The following is a 23,943-nucleotide window of genomic DNA, read 5'->3' as shown; positions in this document are numbered from 1 at the left end:
GAGAAGGGGGAAGTGTAGTGCATGGTGTGATTGCTAGCCGTGTAAGAATGAATAAGGGTAGATAAAAGCCTTGATAAAGAAAATGTGAAACAATTTCTCAATTTCTCAATTTCTCTATCGAGAAAGAGAAAGAGAGAGAGAGAGATGAGGAAGGAGGAGGAGAATGGATTGAGGTTGAAGAACAACAATGTTGAGGGCAGCAATGAAGAAGATGAGTTCTGGGTAATGAATGGTGCTTCAAACCATCTCCCCATCTCTAGATTTTCGTCTCTCTTGGCCTCCAAAGATCGTGATTTTCTGCTCTCTCCTACTGGAAACCAGGTCTCTCTCTGTCTCTCTCTCTAGAATGGTTTTCTGGTTTGCGTGTTTTGTATTAGAGCTTTTAAAAGAAAGTTTTCTTCAATTCTTATCTTTATAATTTCAAGTTTATTAGTTTTCTTCAGTTATCCCAAGCTCCTAGAATTTTTTAGTTGGGATGATTTTTTTTTTAATTTTTTATGTATCTGGGCCTTATGGAGATGGTGGTTGATTGAATAATCTTTCAGTCTTATTCTATGAGCAAAAAAAATCCAACGTTAACCTTTTAAAATGATTAACCCCTCTCCCTTTCTTTCTTTAGAACAGGGAAAAAAATATCTTAAAAAAATCATATATATATCTTCAACTTTCTCTACTTTCTTGTTTCTGCAAAAGAAATTTTGTCATAGCTATGGATACTTATTATATATGTGGTAAGATGTTTCTGCATAAACTGAACTGGTAGCCCAGACCAACAAACCCAACTCTTGTAAGAACTGGAAACTATAAGAACTAGATAAATTGCTTGTTAAGACTCTATTATGTTCTTCCACCATTCTTTTTTTCCTTGTTTTCTTTCCTACTAATCTTTTATCATCCCAAGTTACAATTCCTTTTCTTTTGCTGGTAATTTGTCTTACGGAACTTACAGTGGTGTCGCTTTGGAATCAAGTAAGTGCCGAGTGATGTGAAATGTGGTCCTCTCTAATCACAAATGTATAGAGCTAGGATAGTGGTACATCTCTTTCAGGTTTCAATTCCAGTCCCACCCACCCTCTAATTTTAATCTCATTAAATTTCCTTGACTTCTCTGAGTGGATATTTGTTTTCAAAAGTAGAATACTAGGAACTTTAAGCCATAGAGTCGGATTCCAGGATAGATCTAAAATGACTATCCTTGGGTTGAGTATTCTGATGCTCAGGATTAATTCTACAAGAAAGCACTTCGTATGTGATTCTTTAGTTATTTCTAGTGAATTTGGAATCAAAATCATTACCAAACATTAAAAAGGATTTAAGAAATGGTTTTGTTAGCCTTACATAAACAAGCTCGCAGGTTGCTAATGATTTTATCCGAAAACATCGTAAATTTTTTTTTTTTTTGTGTGTTGGGGGGGGGGGGGGAGGGGGCGGTTGTTGGGGTTAAGGGATAAAACTATAGATAATTTTACCAAGATGAGATTATTAGATTGTGTGGCTCACAGATTTGTGGGGTCAACATTTTTGTTAAAGAATGAACAATTTTCCCATACAACATTCTAAACAACCCCCACCCAAACAACTAAAGAATCACATTGGATTTAATGTGGTTCGCCGTGAAGAAAAAACCAAGTAAACACTCACACAAGTACATGAGGATTTAACATGGTTCAGCACGAATCCCTCATTCACCTAAGAGAAGTAAGAGGAGAGAGAAAAATGGGGGAGCCCTCAGATCCTCCAGATCCTCCATTTAAGGAGCTGCTAGAGGGTCAGCGGCTCCTCCATTTGAATAGTGTATGGGGTTCCACGCATAGTTAGTAAGTTCGCATATTAATTGTTGAATTATTACGTGTATCCGACCGTATGAATCAATAAGCTGACTATTATCGTATTTTATCAAATAGTCTAATTTTATATGTGAACTTGAAGAAACACCGTACTATACACGTATTAATTGTCATATTAATCGTGTATTAATACAAATTTATGAGTTTTTAATTATACAAATTTTTTTAAAAAAAACCTAAAACCTAAAAGCCCATAAGCCAGTGAGTAAACCCCCAAACTTGAAACCCGAAGACTAGTTCTAGCAAACCAACTACTCTCACCATCAGAGAAAGCACTCTGGTTCTCTAATCAACCTAGAAGACTCTAGTTCTAGTCCATATCCATCAAATCCAGGTATCTTTCATTCTTCTTTCTCTCTCTCTCTCGCGTCTGTGTTTGTGTTGATAAGATTTATATAGATTTGCAATTCTTTACGAACCAAGGTTTTTATTTATTTATTTATTTATTTATTTGTGTTAGTTGTTGTTGCTTCATGTTTTTATCATTTCTTATTGGAGGATACGCACAAACATGGAATCCTAACTTCCTAATTGAATCAAACTCCTTCATTCCTTCTCGATCTGGTATTCCCTAAGAGTGTAGCATCCTAAGGAATTGTAAGAGCTTGTTCCAAAATTGTACTAGAGAATACCGAGAGTTCAACAAGGTTTGGACTTCCATCGCACATAACAAACAATCCGATCCTCTTGATCTCAGGTTCTACTATAGTCCTATTAGAATTTTGAAACCAAACATGGACTCACCGTGACAGAGAACATAGGTTGTTAGGTCATTCAAGTGCTAGCTATAACTTTCTGGATTCTTTTACCCAAAAAAAAAAACCTCTGGATTTTGACCCTAGTGCCTGATCCATGATAATGGTGGATATTTATTGGCTTTCACCAATACCTATGTCATGCCCCTATCCTGAGCTTATGCCACAAGCACATTTAAGAGGGTGATTGGGATGCACACATCACCCCAACACCTACCAGGATCAACGACACAGTGTCCTAGCGCATGGTAATCACCCAAGGGCCCACCCAATAAATACATTGAGTAAAAAAAAATACAATTCCAATATTTGTCAGAGTCATAATGAGCGGAAGCATTAATTGCATAAGCAGTTACATTATGTTAGCCATCTAAGTGATAATATAATAGTAGTACTGACGTCAGCTAACCATGACATAACTACTCAAAACTATACTAAGTTATTACAGAAAGAGTTTATAATGGGCACAATACCCCAAAAGAATCAAAAGTTAGAGAAGTATCCCTGAAAGTGTTAGTGCCCATAAGCACAATCATCACAGGGGCAACCATCGCCGTGCTCCTCCGACACGTACTCAGGTTCCTCTGTCCCAATACCATCATAATCCGCAGATTGCACATCCAGACCAGCCAAGTAACCATCACCTGCATCAAAATCTAAAAAGTTGTGTACACAATGGGTTAGCTCCACTGAGCCAGTGAGGGGAAAGGGGAGTGCACATACATACGATCACACATAGTCCATGATGTATGAAATGTTAAATTCATATTTTTCACCTAGCAAGCAATCTAAGTCATGGCGTATGCTACTATGATAACTCGGGAGACACTGAGGGTCACTTATCCTATAGCCCCAGTGAAACCTCAATTATCACAAGGGATCTGCGCCGGTAGAAGCCATCATGACCACCCAGTCAGTGGCAGACCCCGATAGCCGTTACTACCCCTGACCTAGCCTCTCCCACCTCTACAGACCTCAGGTGCTCCGACTATCCAACACATGAACCCCTGTTGGCAGGGGTCGTAGTATAAGGGAGTACAAACCCTAACTACAGATATACTACATGCATTTCTATCATCCCGAGAGGTATTCTCGGTGCATCAACATCCCATTCCATCTAGTACCCGGGTACTAGCACGGCATAGCGCATACAAACCAGGATGGCAAGCAAGTAAATATTATATTTATAACAGTCATAGGGTTCCGATACCAGTGTAACCGGCACCGTAACCCAATATCACAATATAAAACATCATGCTCACATCTCATCAATTCATATCCATAAGTTTTTATGCAAGATGCAACATAGCAAGAATGAATGCAAGCACAGAGACCAATATATCAATCTAGATAATGCATTCCTACAACTATATATATATCAATCCCAAACATCACCCAATGCCCACTCACCGATTGTTTGTTTGTTGTTTGGTGAAGTTTGGTCAAGTGCACGCACTCCCGTATAGATTTCAAGGTCTGAGAATGCGTGAAAGTAGTGTTAGGAGCATATAGGTGCGTCCCACAAAAGATCCCAACAAATAATTACGATTTGGGCCAAGACAACAGGAACGGATGAAGGAACGGAGCCAGACAGGTGAATCCGGCCGTGGATTTGCCCAGGTCATGCCCTGAAAATATATGGAACGGACTCACAGGAGGATACGGAACGTGAGTCCGCTCGTAGATCCGTTCCAACCCTGAGACACGCCAGAGAGCAACTTAAGGATTCTGGGTTTCGGGTGGATTCACTTAGGTGGGTCCGCTCGTAACTCCGCCCAAGAGGAAAGCCTTAATAGGCTGAACGGACTAACGAACGGATACACGACCGTGAGTCCGGTCGTTCGTTCGCTGCCCTTCCTTTGAACAGCTGCGAAGAGCATCACCTCCAGCCCTTCATTCATAGATCCATTAAGGTCTTGGGGTTGGGGAGGCGAGCTCAGACCTTCGTTGGAGGTCAAATACATGAAGTCCTACACAAAGATAAGGGGATTTGGGGGATTTAGGTCCATTCCCAAGGTTCTTCCCAACCTAAGCTAGGTTTTCAATGATTGAACAGCATAGGGGTCAATTAAAGCCATGAATGCATTAAGGTGAAATGGATTTAAGTCTAAAGGAGCATTAACTAGATATTGTTGAGCTCCCAAGGGAAACCCCAACATCGAAATTGATCCCAAGGGATTCCCAAGGTTTCAAAAGAGAAGAGAGAGAGAGGAAGGTGAAGATGCCTACCTCAAAGATGGATCAAACGGTGACCTCCACCTCCATAGCCTCTCAAAACCCCTTCAAGTTTCCCTCCACCAATGCCTTCAATGCTCCAAGCCTCTAACGTATTGGGTAGGTAGAGAAGTAATGAGGCTTGAGAGTTAAGTCTTGGTTTTAAGACTAATCTCCCCACCCTTAAGGTCTGTTTGGTCTGAGGCTTAATGAGTTGAAACTTAATGAGTTGAAACTCATTAAAAGGCTTGTTTAGCCAATGGGTCCACCCAATGGCAACCTATAAATCAAGGAAAGACAAGGATGAGGCCAACCTCGTCCAAAATACTAAACTAAAGTGCCCGAGGTATGGGGTGTGGGTCCCACATAAGGAAAACCCACAAAAACCCGTGACAGCACAGGCGGAAGCAGTGCTGATGAGTCCGCTTGTGCGTCCGTTGCTGCTGTAAGGGCAAAAAGGGGAAAGGGTCGAGCTTTGACCCACACTCCAAGGTTAACTAGAGTAAGGCTCAGTATCATTCACAAGGTTAAAGTCTTACTCCTCGGCCGTGTCGACGTGTCCTTCGTGATCTCGAATAACTTCCCGATTGTGATACTAATTTCATCGCCAAAGGAGGTATCTAACTGTGGGGACACAGGAAATGTCTTTTGGTACTCCTCACTTTGTGGACTCGTGCTGGGAGGATGATAGACGAAATCACCATCAATAAATCTTCCCCAGTGCCGGTTAAGGAACCTCTCTTCCACAGGCAGGCCCATGATGTGGTTAATGATCTTGTGGCTAGGTTTGACCACAAGTAAAAACAGTTTGCCAGCATACACGACAGTAGAATCTACACGTCACACGAGAGAGAAAACATTATTAAATAATAAATCTGGGCACGGGTGTAACATCCTCCCCACCTTACAAGAATTTCATCCTCAAAATTGTCATACCTTACAGGAATCCAAGGGAAGGGTACTTTACTCGCATCTCCACCTCGGCTTCCCAGGAGGCTTCTTCTTCCTTGTGGTTGCACCACTTCACCTTCACATAATGAATAGGTCAATTGCGGAGATTCACCACCTTACTGTCCAATATCTTCTCAGGCTGTTCTTTATAAGACATATCTGCCGCCAGCTCTGGTGGCTCCTGAGACAGGATATGACTGGGGTCATGTACATACTTCCGCAACATAGACATGTGGAAGACATCGTGTACATCGTCGAGAGATGGTGGAAGTGCTAACCGATAAGCCATTGGTACAACCTTCGTAAGAATCTCGTAAGGCGCGATATAACTCGGGCTTAATTTGCCCTTCTTGCTGAACCGCATCACACCTTTTGTAGGCGACACTTTGAGAAATACTTTGTCACCAACAAGGAACTCCAGATCCTTTTGCCTTTGATCTGCATAGCCCTTCTACCTAGACTGGGCAGCTTTAATTCTTTCACGGATCAAATCTACTTTTTCACAGGTTGCTTGGATTAGCTCCGACCCAAGAATGCGTCGCTCACCTACTTCATCCCAATATAATGGAGTACGACACTTCTTCCCATACTGTGCTTCAAAGGGTGCCATCCCAATAGTAGCTTGGTAACTGTTGTTATAGGCGAACTCGATAAGCAAGATGTGCACATCCCAGCTGCCCTGCATATCAATAGCACAAGCTCGAAGCATGTCTTCTAATGTTTGTATTGTTCTTTCCGACTGACCGTCGGTCTGTGGATGGAAGGCAATGCTAAAGCTCAACAGGTTACCCATATATCTCTGGAATCTGCCTCAGAATTTGAAAGTGAACCTGGAATCCCGATCTGAGATAATGCTAATTGGAACTCCATGTAGGCAAACCACATTATCAATGTACAAGCAGGCCAACTTATCCATAGAATAGGTGACTTTGACGGGGATGAAGTGAGCTGTCTTTGTCAACCTATCCACAATGATCCATATAGCATCAACGCCCCTAGGCGTACGGGGTAATCCTGTGACGAAGTCCATAGTAACATGCTCCCATTTCCATTCTGGCACAAGCAATGACTGTAACAGGCCGTGGGGACGTTGCCTATCTGCCTTCACTTGCTGACAAGTGAGACACGGAGCTACATATTCAGCTACATCCCTCTTCATTCCACTCCACCAGTAATGTCCTTTTAGGTCCCTATACATTTTAGTACTACCTGAGTAAATCAAGTAGGGAGATTCATATACGTCTGCCAACACTTCCTTTCTTAGCTGATCGTCCTTGGGGACACATAGACGACCTCTAAACATAAGAACGCCGCCATCTGACAATGTGAAGTCCAGATCACGTTGCTTGTTACCTTGGATAGCTTCAATGATCTCTTTACAATGTTCATCTGAAGCTTAAGCTGCCTTAATCTTTTCAACCAAGGTTGATTGCACCGACAAAGCTACCAAGGATAGGATAACACCCTCTACTAATAATTCCAAACCCAACCTTCTAGCTTCTTCTACAAGCTCTTTGCTGACAGCTAAGGATACAATAGATAAGGTTTGGGATTTTCGACTGAGAGCGTCTGCTACAACATTTGCTTTACCCAGGTGGTAATGAATGGTGGAGTCATGGTCCTTCATGAGTTCTAACCAGTTCCTCTGTCTCATATTAAGTTCCTTCTGAGTAAAGAAATATTTGAGGCTTTTATAATCGTTGTAGATCTCACTTTTCTCTCCATACAGATAGTGTCTCTAGATCTTCAGAGCAAAGACCACAGCCGCCAACTCTAAATCATGAGTTGGGTAATTTTTTTCATATTCCTTTAACTGATGAGAAGCGTAGGCCACCACTTTATCACCTTGCATTAACACACATCCAAGTCCCATTTTCGACACATCACAATAGACTACCATTCCCCCAGTATCATTTGGTATGATAAGCACTGGAGCTAAAATCAGTCGTTGCTTCAGGTCCTAGAAATTCTTTTCACATTCATCCGACCACTCGAATTTCACTTCCTTTCGGGTCAATCGAGTCATTGGAGCAGAGATTTTTGAAAAGTTCTTGATGAATCTCCTATAGTAACCAGCCAGACCAAGAAAACTGTGAATATCTGCTACATTCTTAGGTGTCTCCCAGTCAACTACTGACTGTACCTTACCGAGCTCAACTTCAATACGCTTCGCAGATACCAAATGACCTAGAAAAGCCACTTGTTGTAACCAGAACTCGCACTTGCTGCACTTAGCATACAACTGCTTTTCTCTCAAGCGTTGAAGCACAAATCGAAGATGGTCAGCATGCTCTTCTTCGCTCTTTGAGTAAACCAGGATGTCATCAATAAATACAATAACGTATTTGTCCAATACATCATGAAACACCCTGTTCATCAACTCTATAAAAGCTATCGGGGCATTAGTTAGCCCAAAAGACATAACCATGAATTTATAATGACCATATCGCGATCTAAACGCGGTCTTGCTAATGTCACTATCTCTGATCTTCAGCTGGTAATACCCTGAGCGAAGATTTTAGAGAATACCCTAGCACCTTGTAATTGATCAAATAAATCATCGATCCTAGGCAACGGGTACCGATTCTTGATTGTCAGCTTGTTGAGTTCACGGTAGTCAATACATAAACGCATGCTACTGTCCTTCTTCTTCACAAATAAAATAGGCCCGCCCTATGGGGAAACACTTGGCCTAATAAAACCCTTCTTCAGTAGGTCATTAAGCTATCCCTGAAGTTCTTTCAGTTCAGATGGGGTCATTCTATACGGTGCCTTTGATACTGAAGTAGCTCCGGGCATCAGGTCAATCATAAATTCTGTCTCTCTATCCGGTGGTAACCGTGTGAGGTCTTCTGGAAAGACATCTGGGAAATCTCTTAGCACGCTTATCTCTTCCATCGGTGTAACCTTAGCTTCAGTGTCCACTACCGAGGCTAAGTAACATTAACTACCTTGTGCTAAGAGCTTCTGGACCTGGAGAGCCGATATGATTGGGTTCTTAGGCTTCTTACTTTTGTTGCCCTTGAATACAAACTCATTATCCTCTCCTGTCCAGAAGAGTATCTTCCTTTCTGCACAAATCAGGCTAGCTCCGTGTGTGGATAACCAATACATTCCCAGAATTACGTCAAAATCTTTCATGTCTAGGATGATCAAACTGGCCTCAAGCCCGTGGTCACTTACTCAAACAGGGCAAGAGTGAAACGATCGATCAAGCTCAACTTTGCTTCCAGTTGGTGTACTAACCATCAACTTTTGCTCCAGTATGATCGATTCAATAGGTAACTTCTCGACAAAGGAGGGGGATTCAAAGGAGTGTGACACCCCCGAATCAAATAACACATAAGCAGGTAAGGAGCACACAGAAATCATACTTGATAAACACTGAATAGCCAAAGATAGAGTAAACTGAACTTAATTAAGATGGTTGAGTGTAGTACCTGTGATAACACCAGGGTCAGATTGGGCTTCCTCATGAGTAACAGAATAGACTCGCCCCTGAGTCTTGCTCACTAGAGGAGGAACAAGTGCGCGAGTAGCAGTTCTTGCCAGGGGTGGTTTAGAAGTCACAACCGGCCATGCACCCGATTGCCTTAATTATGGACAATCCTTGGCCATATGACCAGACTCCTTACAGTTGTAACATATAAGAGTCTATGCCCCATAATGAGAAGCAGGTACAGATTTAGGCACTTGAGCCGAATCAGGTCTACGGGATTGAATCGGGGCCATATTGGTATAAGACCCTCTTCTTTGGAACTTACTAGGTCCCCTAGAGTCATGAGAAGGCATTGGCCTCTTGCCTGCCTGGATAGCCCGATAATTCTCCCTCTGCTGATCTTCTATCAACTTAGCAGCTTCAACCACCTCTGCATAGGTGGGGTACTTGTGCAACACCACTACAGTACTCAGACTGGCTCTAAGTCCCCTTTCAAACCTTCTTGCCTTCACATCCTCAGTCTTCAAATGGATCGGAGCAAAATAGAAATACTCCTCGAAGAGTTGTTGGTATTCAAGGACCGATTTGGATCCTTGACTAAGGTTCATGAATTCAATTTCCTTCTTTTCTCAGAAGTTTCTTGGAAAGTAGTTCTCGAGAAAAGTGTCCTTAAATTGATTCCAAGTAGCATTGGGATATTTAGCCTAGAAATGATCTTTTGAGGAACGCCACCATACATCAGCGTCACCTCGGAGTTGGAGAGTAGCACATCGAATCTTCTCGAGATCATTGCACGGCAGTGCTTCAAAGATTCTCTCGAGATCCTAGAGCCAAGTAGCTGGGAACATTGAGTCATGGATCAACTTGTAAAAAGTGGGAGGATGATGCTTTTGAAATCTCTCGGAGAGTTTGGAGGCATCTACCCATTCCAGTACCACATTTCTGACAGGTAAGGCAGCCGGAGGAGGGGGAGGTGGATCTTGGTTTACTTGTGCTGCAGGAACTTTATTAGCAGCCGGTCCAAGAGGAGGAATGATGGGAGTGACATTAGCTGGGGGATTTGGGACTCCGTGCACTTGAGGTGGTAATCTTGGTCCTTCCCTACCAGCATTTTGAAGCTGGGCAGCCACATCACGCATAAAAGTGCGCTGCTCATTTTGGGAATCCCGATGTTCTCTCCGTATATCACGAAGAATATTTCCTAAGAGCGCTGCGACATCGGCATTAGTGTTCACCGAAGGAGGTACAGGAAAACCTTCATCGAAAACATCACCGGCATCATCCCTAGGAGGGGAACGATTTCGATTGCGAGTATTGACCATGTTTTAGCACCTAATTCCATTAGATGCCTCACATGTTAGCACAAGAAAGAAGGAATAAGCACAATATAGAGAAAGAGCACATAATTGCACACAAAAATGTGTGTCCCAACACACGGAGGCAACAAGAGTCCTAAGAAGAAGGTTGAGCCAAAAACCATTGGCCAATGACCCTTTAGAACATAAGCAGATCCACTAGCGGATTAACTCCTTTGAGTCTGGTAGTGAGTCCGTTCGAATATTTAAACCGGATGGACTTACATCCGTTCTCAGGGTGCTTACAGGCCGAGAGGAAAGGGGTCGAACGGATTAACGGGCAGATCCTTATATTGTGATTTCGTTCGTTCGTTCGCCCAGTACAGAAGACGAAAGGTCAGAGTCTGTAGGCTCAGCGGTTCCATAAGCGGATTTACGATTAGTGAGTCCGTTCATGCGTCCGCTCGACAGATTTTAACAAAACAAATACCGCTCCATTCAGTTTCATATTTTGGGAGAGTTGGTTAGGTGCGGGAGAACAGAGCAAGGGTGTCCAAGCTTCATCCGCCCCACATTTCTTGTCCCTAAAATCGTGGATTTGGCTTCCGCTACTTCAAATCTCAATCTTCCAACCTCAAGGTATGAATTTTTCCTCAACCATTGGATTCCTTGGATTGCTTGAGTTTCTATTCTAGGGTTTTATTCAAGTTCTTCTCCCTCATTCTTCTTCATTGTGTTAGATCGTTTAAGAATATTTGGAGACATCATTTTCTAGTTCTCTTTACCATTACTCTATTTGTGAACATGTCCAACTATGTTCACCCCCATCGATTTGGGCTAGGGTTAGCCATACCCTTGCTAAGATCGAATTCTCCCATTTGTTTTAATGGTTTGGTTTTAACACATGGGGTATAACACCTATTCTCCCACCTTAAATAGGTTTATTGTAATAGTAATTTGATCTTTCCTTTGAGTGTTGTTGTTGTCCCTATGGAAATTGGGAAGATTGTCCTATTTTGTCTTTGAGAAGAAATTATCTAAATTCTTGGATGCATTTGCATACATTGCCTTTAAATCCCTCTATTTCATTAACATTGGCGTGGTCTCTCACTCACATTTGTTCCTTGTTTATTTTATGCGTAAATTATGTAGGCGAGAAGGAATGGCTCCCAAGACAGGGAGTAATAGGGCTCCCGTAGTTGCCACAGCACCAGCATCGGTTCCAGCCCCGGTATCATTCGATGCCAATCTATTCGTGTCCGCAGAGGCTGAAGTCTTATACGCCCAAACACTGCGGGAACGACAAATGGAGACAGGAAGGGATGCCATCGTCGAAGAACTAGCGGCCTTTAAGGTAGGGCCAAGGTTTGAGTACCTAGGGTGGTCCAGCATGTTGGTTCTACCCCGACACTACTACTCCAAGCTAATTGGGCATTTCTATGCCAACCTGACTGTGGAGCAAGAAAACATGGAAATGCACAAGATCAGTTCCTTTATGAAGGCAGTCCACATTACCTTTAATGAGGTGGAGTTGGGGGTTATCTTAAGGATCAGTTCTATGGGTGCTCGAGTGTATCACCCGCCTGCCAGAGATCCCTTGTCCTGCATGTCTTTGGCGGAGTATGAACACCTGTATAAGACCATGACTAATGATAGGCATGACAGTCGGGTGAATCTAGCCAAGTTTGGCTACTCTCAAAGGATTTTAACTATGATAGTCAAATCAAACCTAGTGCCAGTGAAAGGACATAGCACCGAGCCTTCTCTCATGTTTGCCACCTTGGGGTATTGTCTTTACCGAGGACAGCAGTTAAGTCTCCCTTTTGTCATCATCAAGCACATGGAGCAAGTACTCTTCAAATTCAAGATTGAGAAAACCCTTCCTTACGGGAGGCTTCTAACCCGCATCTTCAAGTACTTTCAGGTTGATCTGAGTGATGAGCCACCATGCGAAAGTTTTAAAGAATCATTTAGGAAGAACTCCCTGGCTCGCATGAGGATTGTAGTCACCACTAATAGCGATGGGGAGCCAGTGGTTCCAATAGGTGGTGGAGGTGCAGGTGCAGGTGCAGGTGCAGGTGCAGAGGCCAGTGAGGATGATGAGGAAGAGGGTCCCATACGGTATGCTACTGATGCCTCCAGTTCCGAAACCTCAGAGATGGGTGCAATTCTGAGTACCCTGAATCAGATGAACCTTAACATGACTCGGCTCAATTCAGACATGTTAGAGGGTTTTACAGGTGTCCATGGGCAATTCACTTCGTACAACCATCGCTTGGAGAGAATGGAAAAGGACATCCACGATATCAATGCATACCTCTACTATGAAGGTGGTGATGACGAGGAGGACAATGATGGTGGAATGGGGGATTAGACCCCAAATCCGATGGAGTGTCTGTGGGCTTCTCATAAGCTCAGTTCTTTTATGGTCTGTGGAAAGTATGAATAATATTTTTATTTTGCTGTTTAGTTGTTCTTTCCTTTATTTTAGCTTTTCTCTTTCCCTTTTTTTGATCATATAATTATAGTTCTACCGACTGAAATTTTGGAACTTTCTGTTTAAGTCCTTTGTAGCTTGCTTGCCTCCTCAGGAGGTTAAAGCAAGATCGGCTGGAGTGTAGCAAACTCGATTAATATATATATATATATATATATATAACTCTTTAACTCTCATGTTGTTCCTATTATGTGCTATGTTTCCGTGTTGCTCCCTAACTAGTCCTCTTCCTATGTTCTGCACACATTCCAATTATGCCTGTTAAAGCTTTTAATTTAGACCCTATTGTGTAAAGTAAATCAAGAGGCCTTGGTGAATTATGTCTAGTGCAGAGCATCACGCTCTAATACCATGCTGTCACGCCCCTATCCCGAGCTTATGCCACAAGCACAATCAAGAGGGTGATTGGGATGCACACGTCACCCCAATACCTACCAGGATCAACGACACAGTGTCCTAGCACATGGTCATCACCCAAAGGCCCACCCAATAAATACATTGAGTAAAAAAGAATATAATTCCAATATTTATCAGAGTCATAATGAGCGAAAGCATTAATTACATAAGCAGTTACAGTATGTTCAGCCATCTAAGTGATAATATAATAGTAGTACTGACGTCAGCTGACCATGACATAACTTCTCAAAACTATAATAAGTTATTACAGAAAGAGTCTATAACCGGCACAATACCCCAAAAGAATCAAAAGTTAGGGAAGTATCCCTGAAAGTGTCAGTGCCCATAAGCACAATCATCACAGGGGCAACCATTGCCGTGTTCCTCCAACACTTACTTAGGTTCCTCTGTCCCAATACCATCATAATCCGCCGACTGCACATCCAGACTAGCCAAGTAACTATCACCTGCATCAAAGTCTAAAAAGTTGTGTACACAGGGGGTTAGTTCCACTGAGCCAGTGAGGGGAAAGGGGAGTGCACATATATACGATCACACATAGTCCATGATGCATGAAATGTTAAATTCATATTTTCCACCTAGCAAGCAATCTAAGTCATGGTATATACTACTATGATAACTCGGGAGACACTGAGGGTCACTTATCCTATAGCCCCAGTGAAACCTCAATTATCACAAGGGACCTGCACCGATAGAAGCCATCATGACCACCCAATGGTAGACCCCGATAGTCGTTACTACCCCTGACCTGGCCTCTCCCACCTCCACAGACCTCAGGTGCTTCGACTATCCAACATATGAACCCCTGTTGGCAAGGGTCGTAGCATAAGGGAGTATAAACCCTAACCACAGATATACTACATGCATTTCTATTATCCCGAGAGGTATTCCGGGTGCATCAACGTCTCATTCCATCTAGTACCCGAGTACTAGCACGGCACGGCGGATACAGACCAGGATGGCAAGCAAGTAAATATTGTATTTATAACAGTCACGGGGTTCTGGTACCAGTGTAACCGGCACCGTAACCCAATATCATAATATAAAACATCATGCTCATATCTCATCAATTCATATCCATAAGTTTTATATGCAAGATGCAACATAGCAAGAATGAATGCAAGCACAGAGATCAATATATCAATCTAGATAATGCATTCCTACAACTGTATATATATATCAATCCCAAACATCACCCAAAACCCACTCACCGATTGTTTGTTTGTTGTTTGGTGAAGTTTGGTCAAGTGCATGCACTCCTGTATAGATTCCAAGGTCTGAGAATGCGTGAAAGTAGTGTTAGGAGCATATAGGTGGGTCCCACAAAAGATCCCAACAAATAATTGCGATTTGGGCTAAGACAGCAGGAACGGATAAAGGAACGGAGCCAGACAGGTGAATCCGATCGTGGATCCGCCCAGGTCATGCCCTGAAAATATATGGAACGGACTCACGGGCAGACGCGGAACATGAGTCCGCTCGTAGATCCGTTCCAACCCTAAGACATGCCCGAGAGCAACTTAAGGATTCTGGGTTTCGGGCGGATTCACATAGGTGGGTCCGCTCGTAACTCCACCCAAGAGGAAAGCCATAATAGGCTGAACGGACTAACGAACGGATACACTACAGTGAGTCCGGTCGTTCGTCCGCTGCCCTTCCTTTGAACAACAGCAAAGAGCATCACCTCTAGTCCTTCATTCATAGATCCATTAGGGTCTTGGGGTTGGGGAGGTGAGCTCAAACCTTCGTTGGAGGTCCAATACATGAAGTCCTACACAAAGATAAGGAGATTTGGGGGATTTAGGTCCATTCCCAAGGTTCTTCCCAACCTAAGCTAGGTTTTCAATGATTGAACAGCATAGGGGTCAATCAAAGCCATGAATGCATTAAGGTGAAAGGGATTTAAGCCTAAAGGAGCATTAACTAGATATTGTTGAGCTCCCAAGGGAAACCCCAACATCGAAATTGATCCCAAGGGATTCCCAAGGTTTCAACAGAGAAGAGAGAGAGAGGAAGGTGAAGATGCCTACCTTAAAGATGGATCAAACGGTGACCTCCACCTCCACAGCCTCTCAAAACCCCTTCAAGTTTCCCTCCACCAATGCCTTCAATGTTCCAAGCCTCTAACATATTGGGTAGGTAGAGAAGTAATGAGGCTTGAGAGTTAAGTCTTGGTTTTAAGACTAATTTGCCCCCCCTTAAGGTCTGTTAGGTCTGAGGCTTAATGAGTTGAAACTCATTAAAAGGCTTGTTTAGCCAATGGGTCCACCTAATGGCAACCTATAAACCAAGGAAAGACAAGGATGAAGCCAACCTCGTCCAAAAGACTAAACTAAAGTGCCCGACGTATGGGGTGTGGGTCCCACACAAAGAAAACACACAAAAACCCAAAACAGCGAGGGCGGATGCAGTGCTTATGAGTGCGCTTTTGCGTCCATTGAGGCTGTAAGGGCATAAACATAGGGGCAAAGGGTCGGGCTTTGACCCACACTCCAAGGTCAACTAGAGTAAGGCTCAGTATCATTCACAAGGTTAAAGTCTTACCCCTCGGCCGTCACGACGTGTCCTTCGTGATCCCGAATAACTTCCCAATCGCGATACTAATTTCATCGTCAAATGAGGTATCTAACTGTGGGGACACGGGAAATGCCTTTCGGTACTCTTCACTTTGTGGACTCGTGCTGGGAGGATGATCGACGAAATCACCATCAATAAATCTTCCCCACTGCCGGTTAAGGAACCTCTCTTCCACAGGCAGGCCCATGATGTGGTCAATGATCTTGTGGCTAGGTTTGACCATAAGTGAAAACAGTTCACCAGCATACACGGCAGCAGCATCTACACGTCACACGAGAGAGAAAACATTATTAAATAATAAATCAGGGTGCGGGTGTAACAACCTACCTTGGCTCTTCCAAGTCGCATCAGTTTGCATCCAATGATTTGGTTATGTAGTATAGTTATTAAGAAGTGGATTGGTTCTTGACTTGTAGAAATGAATGCAGCCTATTTAGCTCTAGTAGGTGTTTTAGATCTCCAAAATCCCTTGCTTACCTTATCAGTTGATCTCCAATCCAAAAAAACAAAAAAAAGCATACCCAATGCACTAGGTTCCCACTACCGTAGGAGTTTTATTAATCTGAAGCTCCTCCTCTTGATCCAAAAGAATGAGAAATGATTTGAAATTGGAAAGCCATATTAGTTTTAAGTGTTCATGAAGGCATGAGAGATTAGAATTTAGTTGCAAAAAATCAGTTTGCTCCTTGATTTTTACTAGGATAAACCGGTATTTTGCTCCTAGACTTTTACAGAGCAACCGTATTAAAAAATGTACCGTATCATTGCCGTACACATTTTATTGCACCAGATTTTTGAAACTATATTTTTACCGTATGGTCTGATTAATTGCCGTGAGTATCTGTTCCCGTATTATTGTTGTAACCGAACTTACTAACAATGGTTCCACATGGCACTCCCTCATTAGTTCTAGGTCAGGCCCTCTTAGGGTCCTAGGTGCTATCATGTTTTCGGTCATCTTACGGGACTAATTCTGAGAGACGTGATCGTCCAATTTCACTGTTTTATATCATTTGAAAGAATTTTGAGGCTACTTTCCAATGATATAAATATCAATCGTAGATTCTGCCAGCAACACAACCAAATTTGTGTCTGAAGCCAGTTGACTCGTAGTGTAATCGTCTTTACACCAGACTTGTAGGAGATCGGACTATCAGATTTTGACTATCCTCACATCAACAGAAAGCATTTTGAATATTCTAATCAATGATGCAAGGATCCACCATAGATTTGGCCAGGGGTCCCAAAGCAGGCAGGGCCCGCATAATTAGGGTTTGATGAAATGATGGCCAAACAATATCAGATTTGCACCAAATTTTAGGACATGCTTTAATGTCATATGGAAATATGCTATCAAGAGACAATCAATTCATTCCGATAGTGTTTGGGTATTAAAGTAGTTTTAGGGGGGTAAACTGATAATTTTTTGGTACAAAAATCCCTTAGAGTTGTCTTAGGCTCAAGTCATTGGTAGCAAGTGAGGGTATGGAATAGAGTGACAATCTAGACCGCCACACCAAATTCAACATGGGCCACACCTTCTCTGGGAGCCCTGCATAACTCACTTTCACATGATGTGATGTGGCACCTTTCCTATTGTTGCAATCTTCCATTTATAAGATCCAAAGCGAAAGAGACTCACTTCTTTTTAAATCTACATTTGTTCATAGCCTGAAATGTTTGTAGATTTTGTCCTCCGCCTTACATCTTGCCTGAATTCCAACGGTTGCTCTAGCTATATCAACACTACCTGCAAGTTTGTATCGATTCTCAACCATCTGTTCCTACATCACTGCCATGGTCCCTCTAGAAACCTTAACTCCACCTTCAAATGAGCTTCTAAAACCTCTCGAAGCAAGTGTTCCCAATGAAATCATATTTTTTTTTAAATTCAACACATCTCTAACCTTGGTCAAAGTTCTTACAATCCCATCAAACATATGAATCTATATAATCCTAGTCTCGACAATCTTGTTTTCAACATAATGTACCATTTTGACCATTCCATTTTCACATGCGTGATGTGTAGCAAACTAATCCCTAACTGAGCACTTATGAAACAAAACCAGAATTTAAAATCCAAAGTTAAGTTTCTGTGCCTAAAGTAGTGAGAAAAAATATATATTTCCATCACTCCAAGACCCATCTGCAATATTAGCATTAGATGATTTTTCTTCATTCTCCTTATTGTCCTCTATACGCTTTGGACTATTTCTCTTTAAATGACCTTCCTCTTCGGAAAAATAATAAATTAGTTTGAGACCTTTCAACTTAGAGCAACCCATATTCTTGACGGACTCCTACAGTCTCTCATTTGGCGTGCCACTATCATGACCACCACCTATAACCAAAGCACTACCTTTCTTTGATGTTTTTTCACCATTATGTTTTTTTGATATCGTATTCATCAACAAAGCAACACTAACTTCGTCAACTTTGATAGTATCCTTCCCGAACAAAAATCTAATCACAATATGATCAAATTAAAAGTAGTGAAGCCAACAGGAGAAGTGTCCTGTCCTCCTCTTGGATCTTTACATCTAGAACGGACAATTCCTTCAATATCCTATTGAACTCATTCAAATGCATCTCAAATTTCATTCCCTCTGACAACCGAAGGTCATATAACTCTTTCTTAAAAATCAGTTGATTTGTTAACAACTTGGACTTGTATCTGCTCTTCAACTTTGCCAAGACTTCCTCCAGATCCGCCAACCTGATGACTTCAAGAAGAGTTATCTGCAAGATACAATTACATCGTGTTATTCGCTAGATCCCTCAACTCTTGCTACTTATCTTATTTGGCTTGTCTGACTTCTTTTTGAGAACCTTGACTGTCTCCTCCCACATAAGAATATTTTTTTCACCCGTTTTTGCCACACCGTGTAGTCATTATGGCCATTGAAGTGTTCTATGGAGAAGCTTGAACCCTTCATCATCATCCGATTTACCCGATTTGTACCCTTCCTACCTGGCATCAACCTCAATGAACCTGATCAATCTTGGTCACCATTAATTTTGCACGAACTTACATAATCTATACCAACAAAGTAGAATCTGTCTGAGTCACACCATCCACTTCAAAAAACCTTGATATTACCAAAATCCACCTGTGAACACTCTCTTTACGCCTCGAACTCCATCCAACCCTTCTTTTTTCTCTCTCCCAGGGTATACTATACATCCACTTTTTTTCCTCTTTCTCCTACCTTAGGTAGATGTTGTACCACCTTTTTCTGCTTTCCTTTTTATATTTGGTGCACTTTCTCTTACTGTAGATAGATGTTGTACACCATTTTGCTTTCCTTCTTTCTTTTATGTACCTAGAGCTGCAAGGCCTTATTTTTAATTTCATTCTTACACACAAACACAACTCCCTCTCTCCTCCTTCACTCTGCGCACAAATCACAAGGTAACTCCGTACGCCACCCTTTCCTTCCTCCAGCAAGGTGGTTGTCTTTTGAAAAACAATTTTCTCACCCCTGCCATACAAATCTCTCTGCCCATGCACTCTTGCACAACCACTTCCCTAGGGTTTTATGCCCCTTTCTTTTCCCCCCTATGCACAGGAGAGTAAGTGAAGGAACCACACTTAAATTTTTTTTCTGCTTTCAAAAATCTTAGCCAATTTCCATTTTCATTAAAGGGAAAGTGATCCACGCACTTCCGTGAAGAAAAAAACTAACATGTTAAAAATTCTTCCACTCTCCTTATGCACTGCTTGTCCCCAAATCTCCACACACCATTTGCAACGATTTGTTAAACCTCACTCTGATAGCACTTGTTGGAAACAAATGCACAACCATGAGGTAGAAACCAAGTAGACAACATGTGGGTTTAACGTATTTTAACACGAATGCCTACAACTACTTGAGAGAACCAAAGAGTTTTTCACTAAGCCAGAAAGTCACTTTGCACCACTCTCCACTCTGATATCACTTGTTGGGAACAAATGCACAACCATGAGGTAGAAACCAAGTAGACAGTTATACAAGAACATGTGGATTTAACGTATTTCGACACGAATGTCTACAACTACTTGAGAGAACCAAAGAGCATTCACTAAGGCAGAAAAACACTCTACACCACTCTCCACCTCACAGTGTGATCTCCCTTGCTTGTGTCTAGAGTTTTCCCCATAAAGAAAATATATAGGAAACCTTGAAAAACATTATGTCCACACAATTACAATTTTACCCCTATACATGTAATAGACCCAAAACCCAACCGTAACATATACAAGCCTAATAATAACTATGTGGGCCATTGAAGAATACAAGACATAATTAATAACCAACAAGAGGAGGGGGAGAAAAGAAAATGTGCAATTATATGCACCTCAGCAGATCATAATCATTGGAGTAAGGATGCAATATGGTGTGGGTATAGATGAAGAGCATATCTCAGTTTTTTTTTTTTGGGAGGGTATTTATATGCCTAGCTCATTTTAGTTTTAAGATATAAACTAATTTTATTATGCAAGTTCATACTGAATAATGCTCGATGTGTACATATGGCAAAATAGAGAATAAGACCAGGTTCTATTTGTGAACAGCGGCTCACCTGATCTCCCCCTGTCATCTCCATATGCACAGAGGGGATATAGATATGCCCATCTGTAAATATGTGATCCCCTATTCTCTTTTCTTAATCTGATACACAATTCCTTTTTGCCTAACCCCAAAAATTAAGGAAAAAAGGTATTGCTCTTTTTGTTTCCTTCTTCCATTCCCCCACCCCTCACCAAATAAAATCTCCATTTGTATATGTGAAATGTTAAATAGAACTTCAGTTAACTGTAAATGAGACATGGGTACACCTCCAAAATTGTCTATTATAGTTAATACTTGATTCACATAAGCTTGTTTTTCCAAAAGATAACTTAGGAAATGTTCAGGGTATGTCATTTTCCAAAGAATTAGTACAATAGAATCTTTTTGCTCTCTTTATCTCATGATCCATATCCTTTCATCTATTTATTTATAGCGTATATCAGAAGCAATTTAACACCTAATTTTACTGAAAATGGTTTTCCAGTTTTCTAAACTAGATCAAGAAGAGCACAAGTGACAGTGTGCTAATTCTACCAATAAAGCTAAGTGTTAAGTTCTCTGCCAACTCAAACTGTCCAACAAGATCATAAAAAACAGCTCATTGAAATGAATTGCTACTAATACAATTAGTTGGTTTTTTTTTTTTTTTTTGGTGGGGGAGGGGGGGTTTGTGTTGAGGAGGATAGGTTATATTCTAGATGGGACACTTCTTAATCAATGTGTATTGCGGGTTTAACAATAAACTCCTTATGTTCTTAATTCTTTTGATTTCAACTAGTCCAATACATATATTATATTTTTTTCTGTTGAAACTTTAAATTTGAACATTTTCCTAAAGAATTTTTACAGTGGTCTGAAATCTGAATCATCTTATATGGAAAAACTCATCTGCCCGAACTGAATTTTGTTTATTCTTGAAAACCAGAAGTGTGTGCTTTTCTCAGTGAATTCTTACATGAAACATAACCTAATTTAGTAGAATTACCAATGGTTTACCAATGCTTTCTTTTAATAACATGACCACATTTCCCTTCTATTTTATTTTAATTGCAGGTAAAAATATCAGAGCTTGAAGGTAAGGTTGTAGGCCTTTACTTCTCAGCTAACTGGTACCCATCATGTCGGAACTTCACGCCTGTCCTAGCAAATGTCTATGAGCAATTGAAGGGTCAAGGGGTCAGTTTTGAGATAGTCTTTGTCTCATCTGATGAAGATGCTTATGCCTTTGACAACTACCGAGCTTGCATGCCATGGCTTGCCATTCCATTCTCAGATTTGGCAACAAAGAAGGCCTTGAACCAAAGGTTTAATGTTGAAGGTATTCCATGCTTGATTATTTTCCAACCTAAAGATAATGAAGATGCTGGACCATTACATGAAGGTGTTGAAATCATTTACCGCTTTGGTGCCCGAGCCTTCCCATTCACTAAACAGAGATTGGAGGAGCTGGAGAAGGAATTGAGGGAGAAGCATGAGAGCCAGACCCTAATCAACTTATTAACAAACCAAACTAGAGACTTCCTTTTGGGACACCCTTTACCTAAACAGGTCAGTCCACCTTAGTGATGATAATAATACTAATTTTGACATTTTATCAGTTCACTTGGTCTCTGCTGCTGGGGATGGGGTGGAACTTTGTTGAGTTGATTTACATGATTTGTATTGAGTCCTACTATCTTGGCTGGGTTGATTCAGTTTTTGGGTGAGATGAACAGGATTTTCTGAAACTCTTATCTACAATATAGGCCATCCATAAAGGGGAGGCAGGGGAGGCAGACCTCTATGTACACTGTTGGGGCAATAGGTTACCATTGTTTGGATTGTCTTGGTAGCAAAGTGGTTGATGGATGCCTTTTGACATGTACAGGTACCTGTTGCATCATTGGTAGGCAAGACCATTGGACTCTACTTCTCAGCTCAGTGGTGCCTTCCAGGTCTCAAGTTCACTCCCAAACTGATCTCTATCTACCAGAAGATAAAGCAAATGTTGGTGGAAGAGAAAGAGAAAGATGAAGACTTTGAAATAGTACTTGTGTCCAGTGATCACGATCAAGACTCTTTTGACTCATACTTTGAATCCATGCCATGGTTAGCATTGCCATTTGGAGATCCAACTATCAAGACACTCACAAGGTACTTTGATGTGCAAGGGATCCCTTCATTGGCAATTTTAGGTCCTGATGGAAAGACCCTCACTAGGCATGGAAGGAACCTTATAAACTTGTACCAAGAGAAGGCATACCCATTCACAGAGGCTCAATTGGAGTTGCTAGAGAAGCAAATGGATGAGGAAGCAAAGAACCTTCCAGCCTTTGAGTTCCATGAAGGACATCATCATGAGCTCACACTAGTGTCTCAGAGCACTGGTGGAGGGCCTTTTATATGTTGTGACTGTGATGAACAAGGTTCAGGATGGGCGTATCAGTGCATTGAGTGTGGCTACGAGGTTCACCCAAAATGTGTAAGGGCAGTGAACCCTGGACCCAGTGGGTGAACCAAATGAACCATTGTGGTCCCTGTCCTATTTCCATTATGGGGTTGGTGATTGTAATTAGCAGATGATAGAGATATATAGTTAGTTATAAACACAAAAACGCACTGATACTCATAGACACTTTCTGGCTTGTACTTGGGCTTCGTTTGTTTTTGATGTAAATCAAACGTCTTTAGTATGTTGTTGCTTGAATTAATCCACCAAGCTTGATAGTTTCATGGCTGATCAAGAACAGAAAAAAAAAAAATTTGTGAACGGAAAATTTATCTTAAAAAAAAAGAAAGAAAGATTACAACAGCTAGGATGGCTTAACAAGGGATGGATCCCAAACCAGAGAGACAAAACAACCATCAAAAGGATGATATAACCGGGGGGGAGGGGGGGAATATAACACGCCATACCCCGAACCCGCCATCCGAAGATTGAACTAAACTAGTTATCACCCATCCTAGATACAAGACAAAAGGGAAAAGGGCTTTATAGGCCAGTCACATAACCAAACTATTTTGATCTAATGAAAGGAATTCGAGAATCATCATCCTTTATCGCTATCTTGATTGAATCTAGAAAAGAGGTGTACCCCGTGAAGCACAAATTTGAGCGATTGACAACAGCAAAATTCACACAGGCAACAACCACCCTACTATTGGCTTTCCTCAATGAATGTCGAATAGAAATAGACACTGATTGCAGGAGCTTCAACAACGCGATCCACCAGTAACATGATTTCCAATGAGCTTTTTTCCCCCTCAAGGGTAGTTTGCACAATATCTTTAGAATCTGAGATTAAACAACAAACCTTGTGATACCCAAAGAGATACAGTAATGAACTCCATCAAAGAGCGCCCTCATTGCTGCCACATAGTTAGAGCACACTCCATAAAAGTGGGCAAAAAATTAAGAG

General features: G+C 41.6%; 1 protein-coding gene across 1 annotated transcript; it reads left to right on the top strand.

Moving 5' to 3' along the window:
- The first annotated feature begins 125 nt into the window (after positions 1-125).
- Positions 126-23,235, top strand: LOC122661656 (probable nucleoredoxin 2). The gene is made up of 3 exons (XM_043857129.1): positions 126-321; positions 21,599-22,093; positions 22,413-23,235. Exons 1-3 carry the CDS (start codon positions 145-147, stop codon positions 23,037-23,039), a joined length of 1,299 nt encoding a protein of 432 aa, XP_043713064.1. The 5' UTR covers positions 126-144; the 3' UTR covers positions 23,040-23,235.
- The last annotated feature ends 708 nt before the right edge of the window (positions 23,236-23,943 follow it).

Source organism: Telopea speciosissima, chromosome 5 (assembly GCF_018873765.1).
Source record: "Telopea speciosissima isolate NSW1024214 ecotype Mountain lineage chromosome 5, Tspe_v1, whole genome shotgun sequence".
In the NCBI taxonomy this organism is placed as follows: domain Eukaryota; kingdom Viridiplantae; phylum Streptophyta; class Magnoliopsida; order Proteales; family Proteaceae; genus Telopea; species Telopea speciosissima.
The sequence above is the reverse complement of the archived record's forward strand: the minus strand, read 5'-3'. Positions and strand labels throughout refer to the sequence as shown.

What these genes read in the sequence shown, in the direction of transcription:
- LOC122661656 (XM_043857129.1), top strand. Translation starts at nt 145, where the DNA reads ATGAGGAAGGAGGAGGAGAATGGATTGAGGTTGAAGAACAACAATGTT. An exon ending in TCTCTCCTACTGGAAACCAG is followed by an intron (nt 322 to 21,598) that starts GTCTCTCTCTGT and finishes TTTTAATTGCAG; the next exon opens with GTAAAAATATCAGAGCTTGA. An exon ending in GACACCCTTTACCTAAACAG is followed by an intron (nt 22,094 to 22,412) that starts GTCAGTCCACCT and finishes TGACATGTACAG; the next exon opens with GTACCTGTTGCATCATTGGT.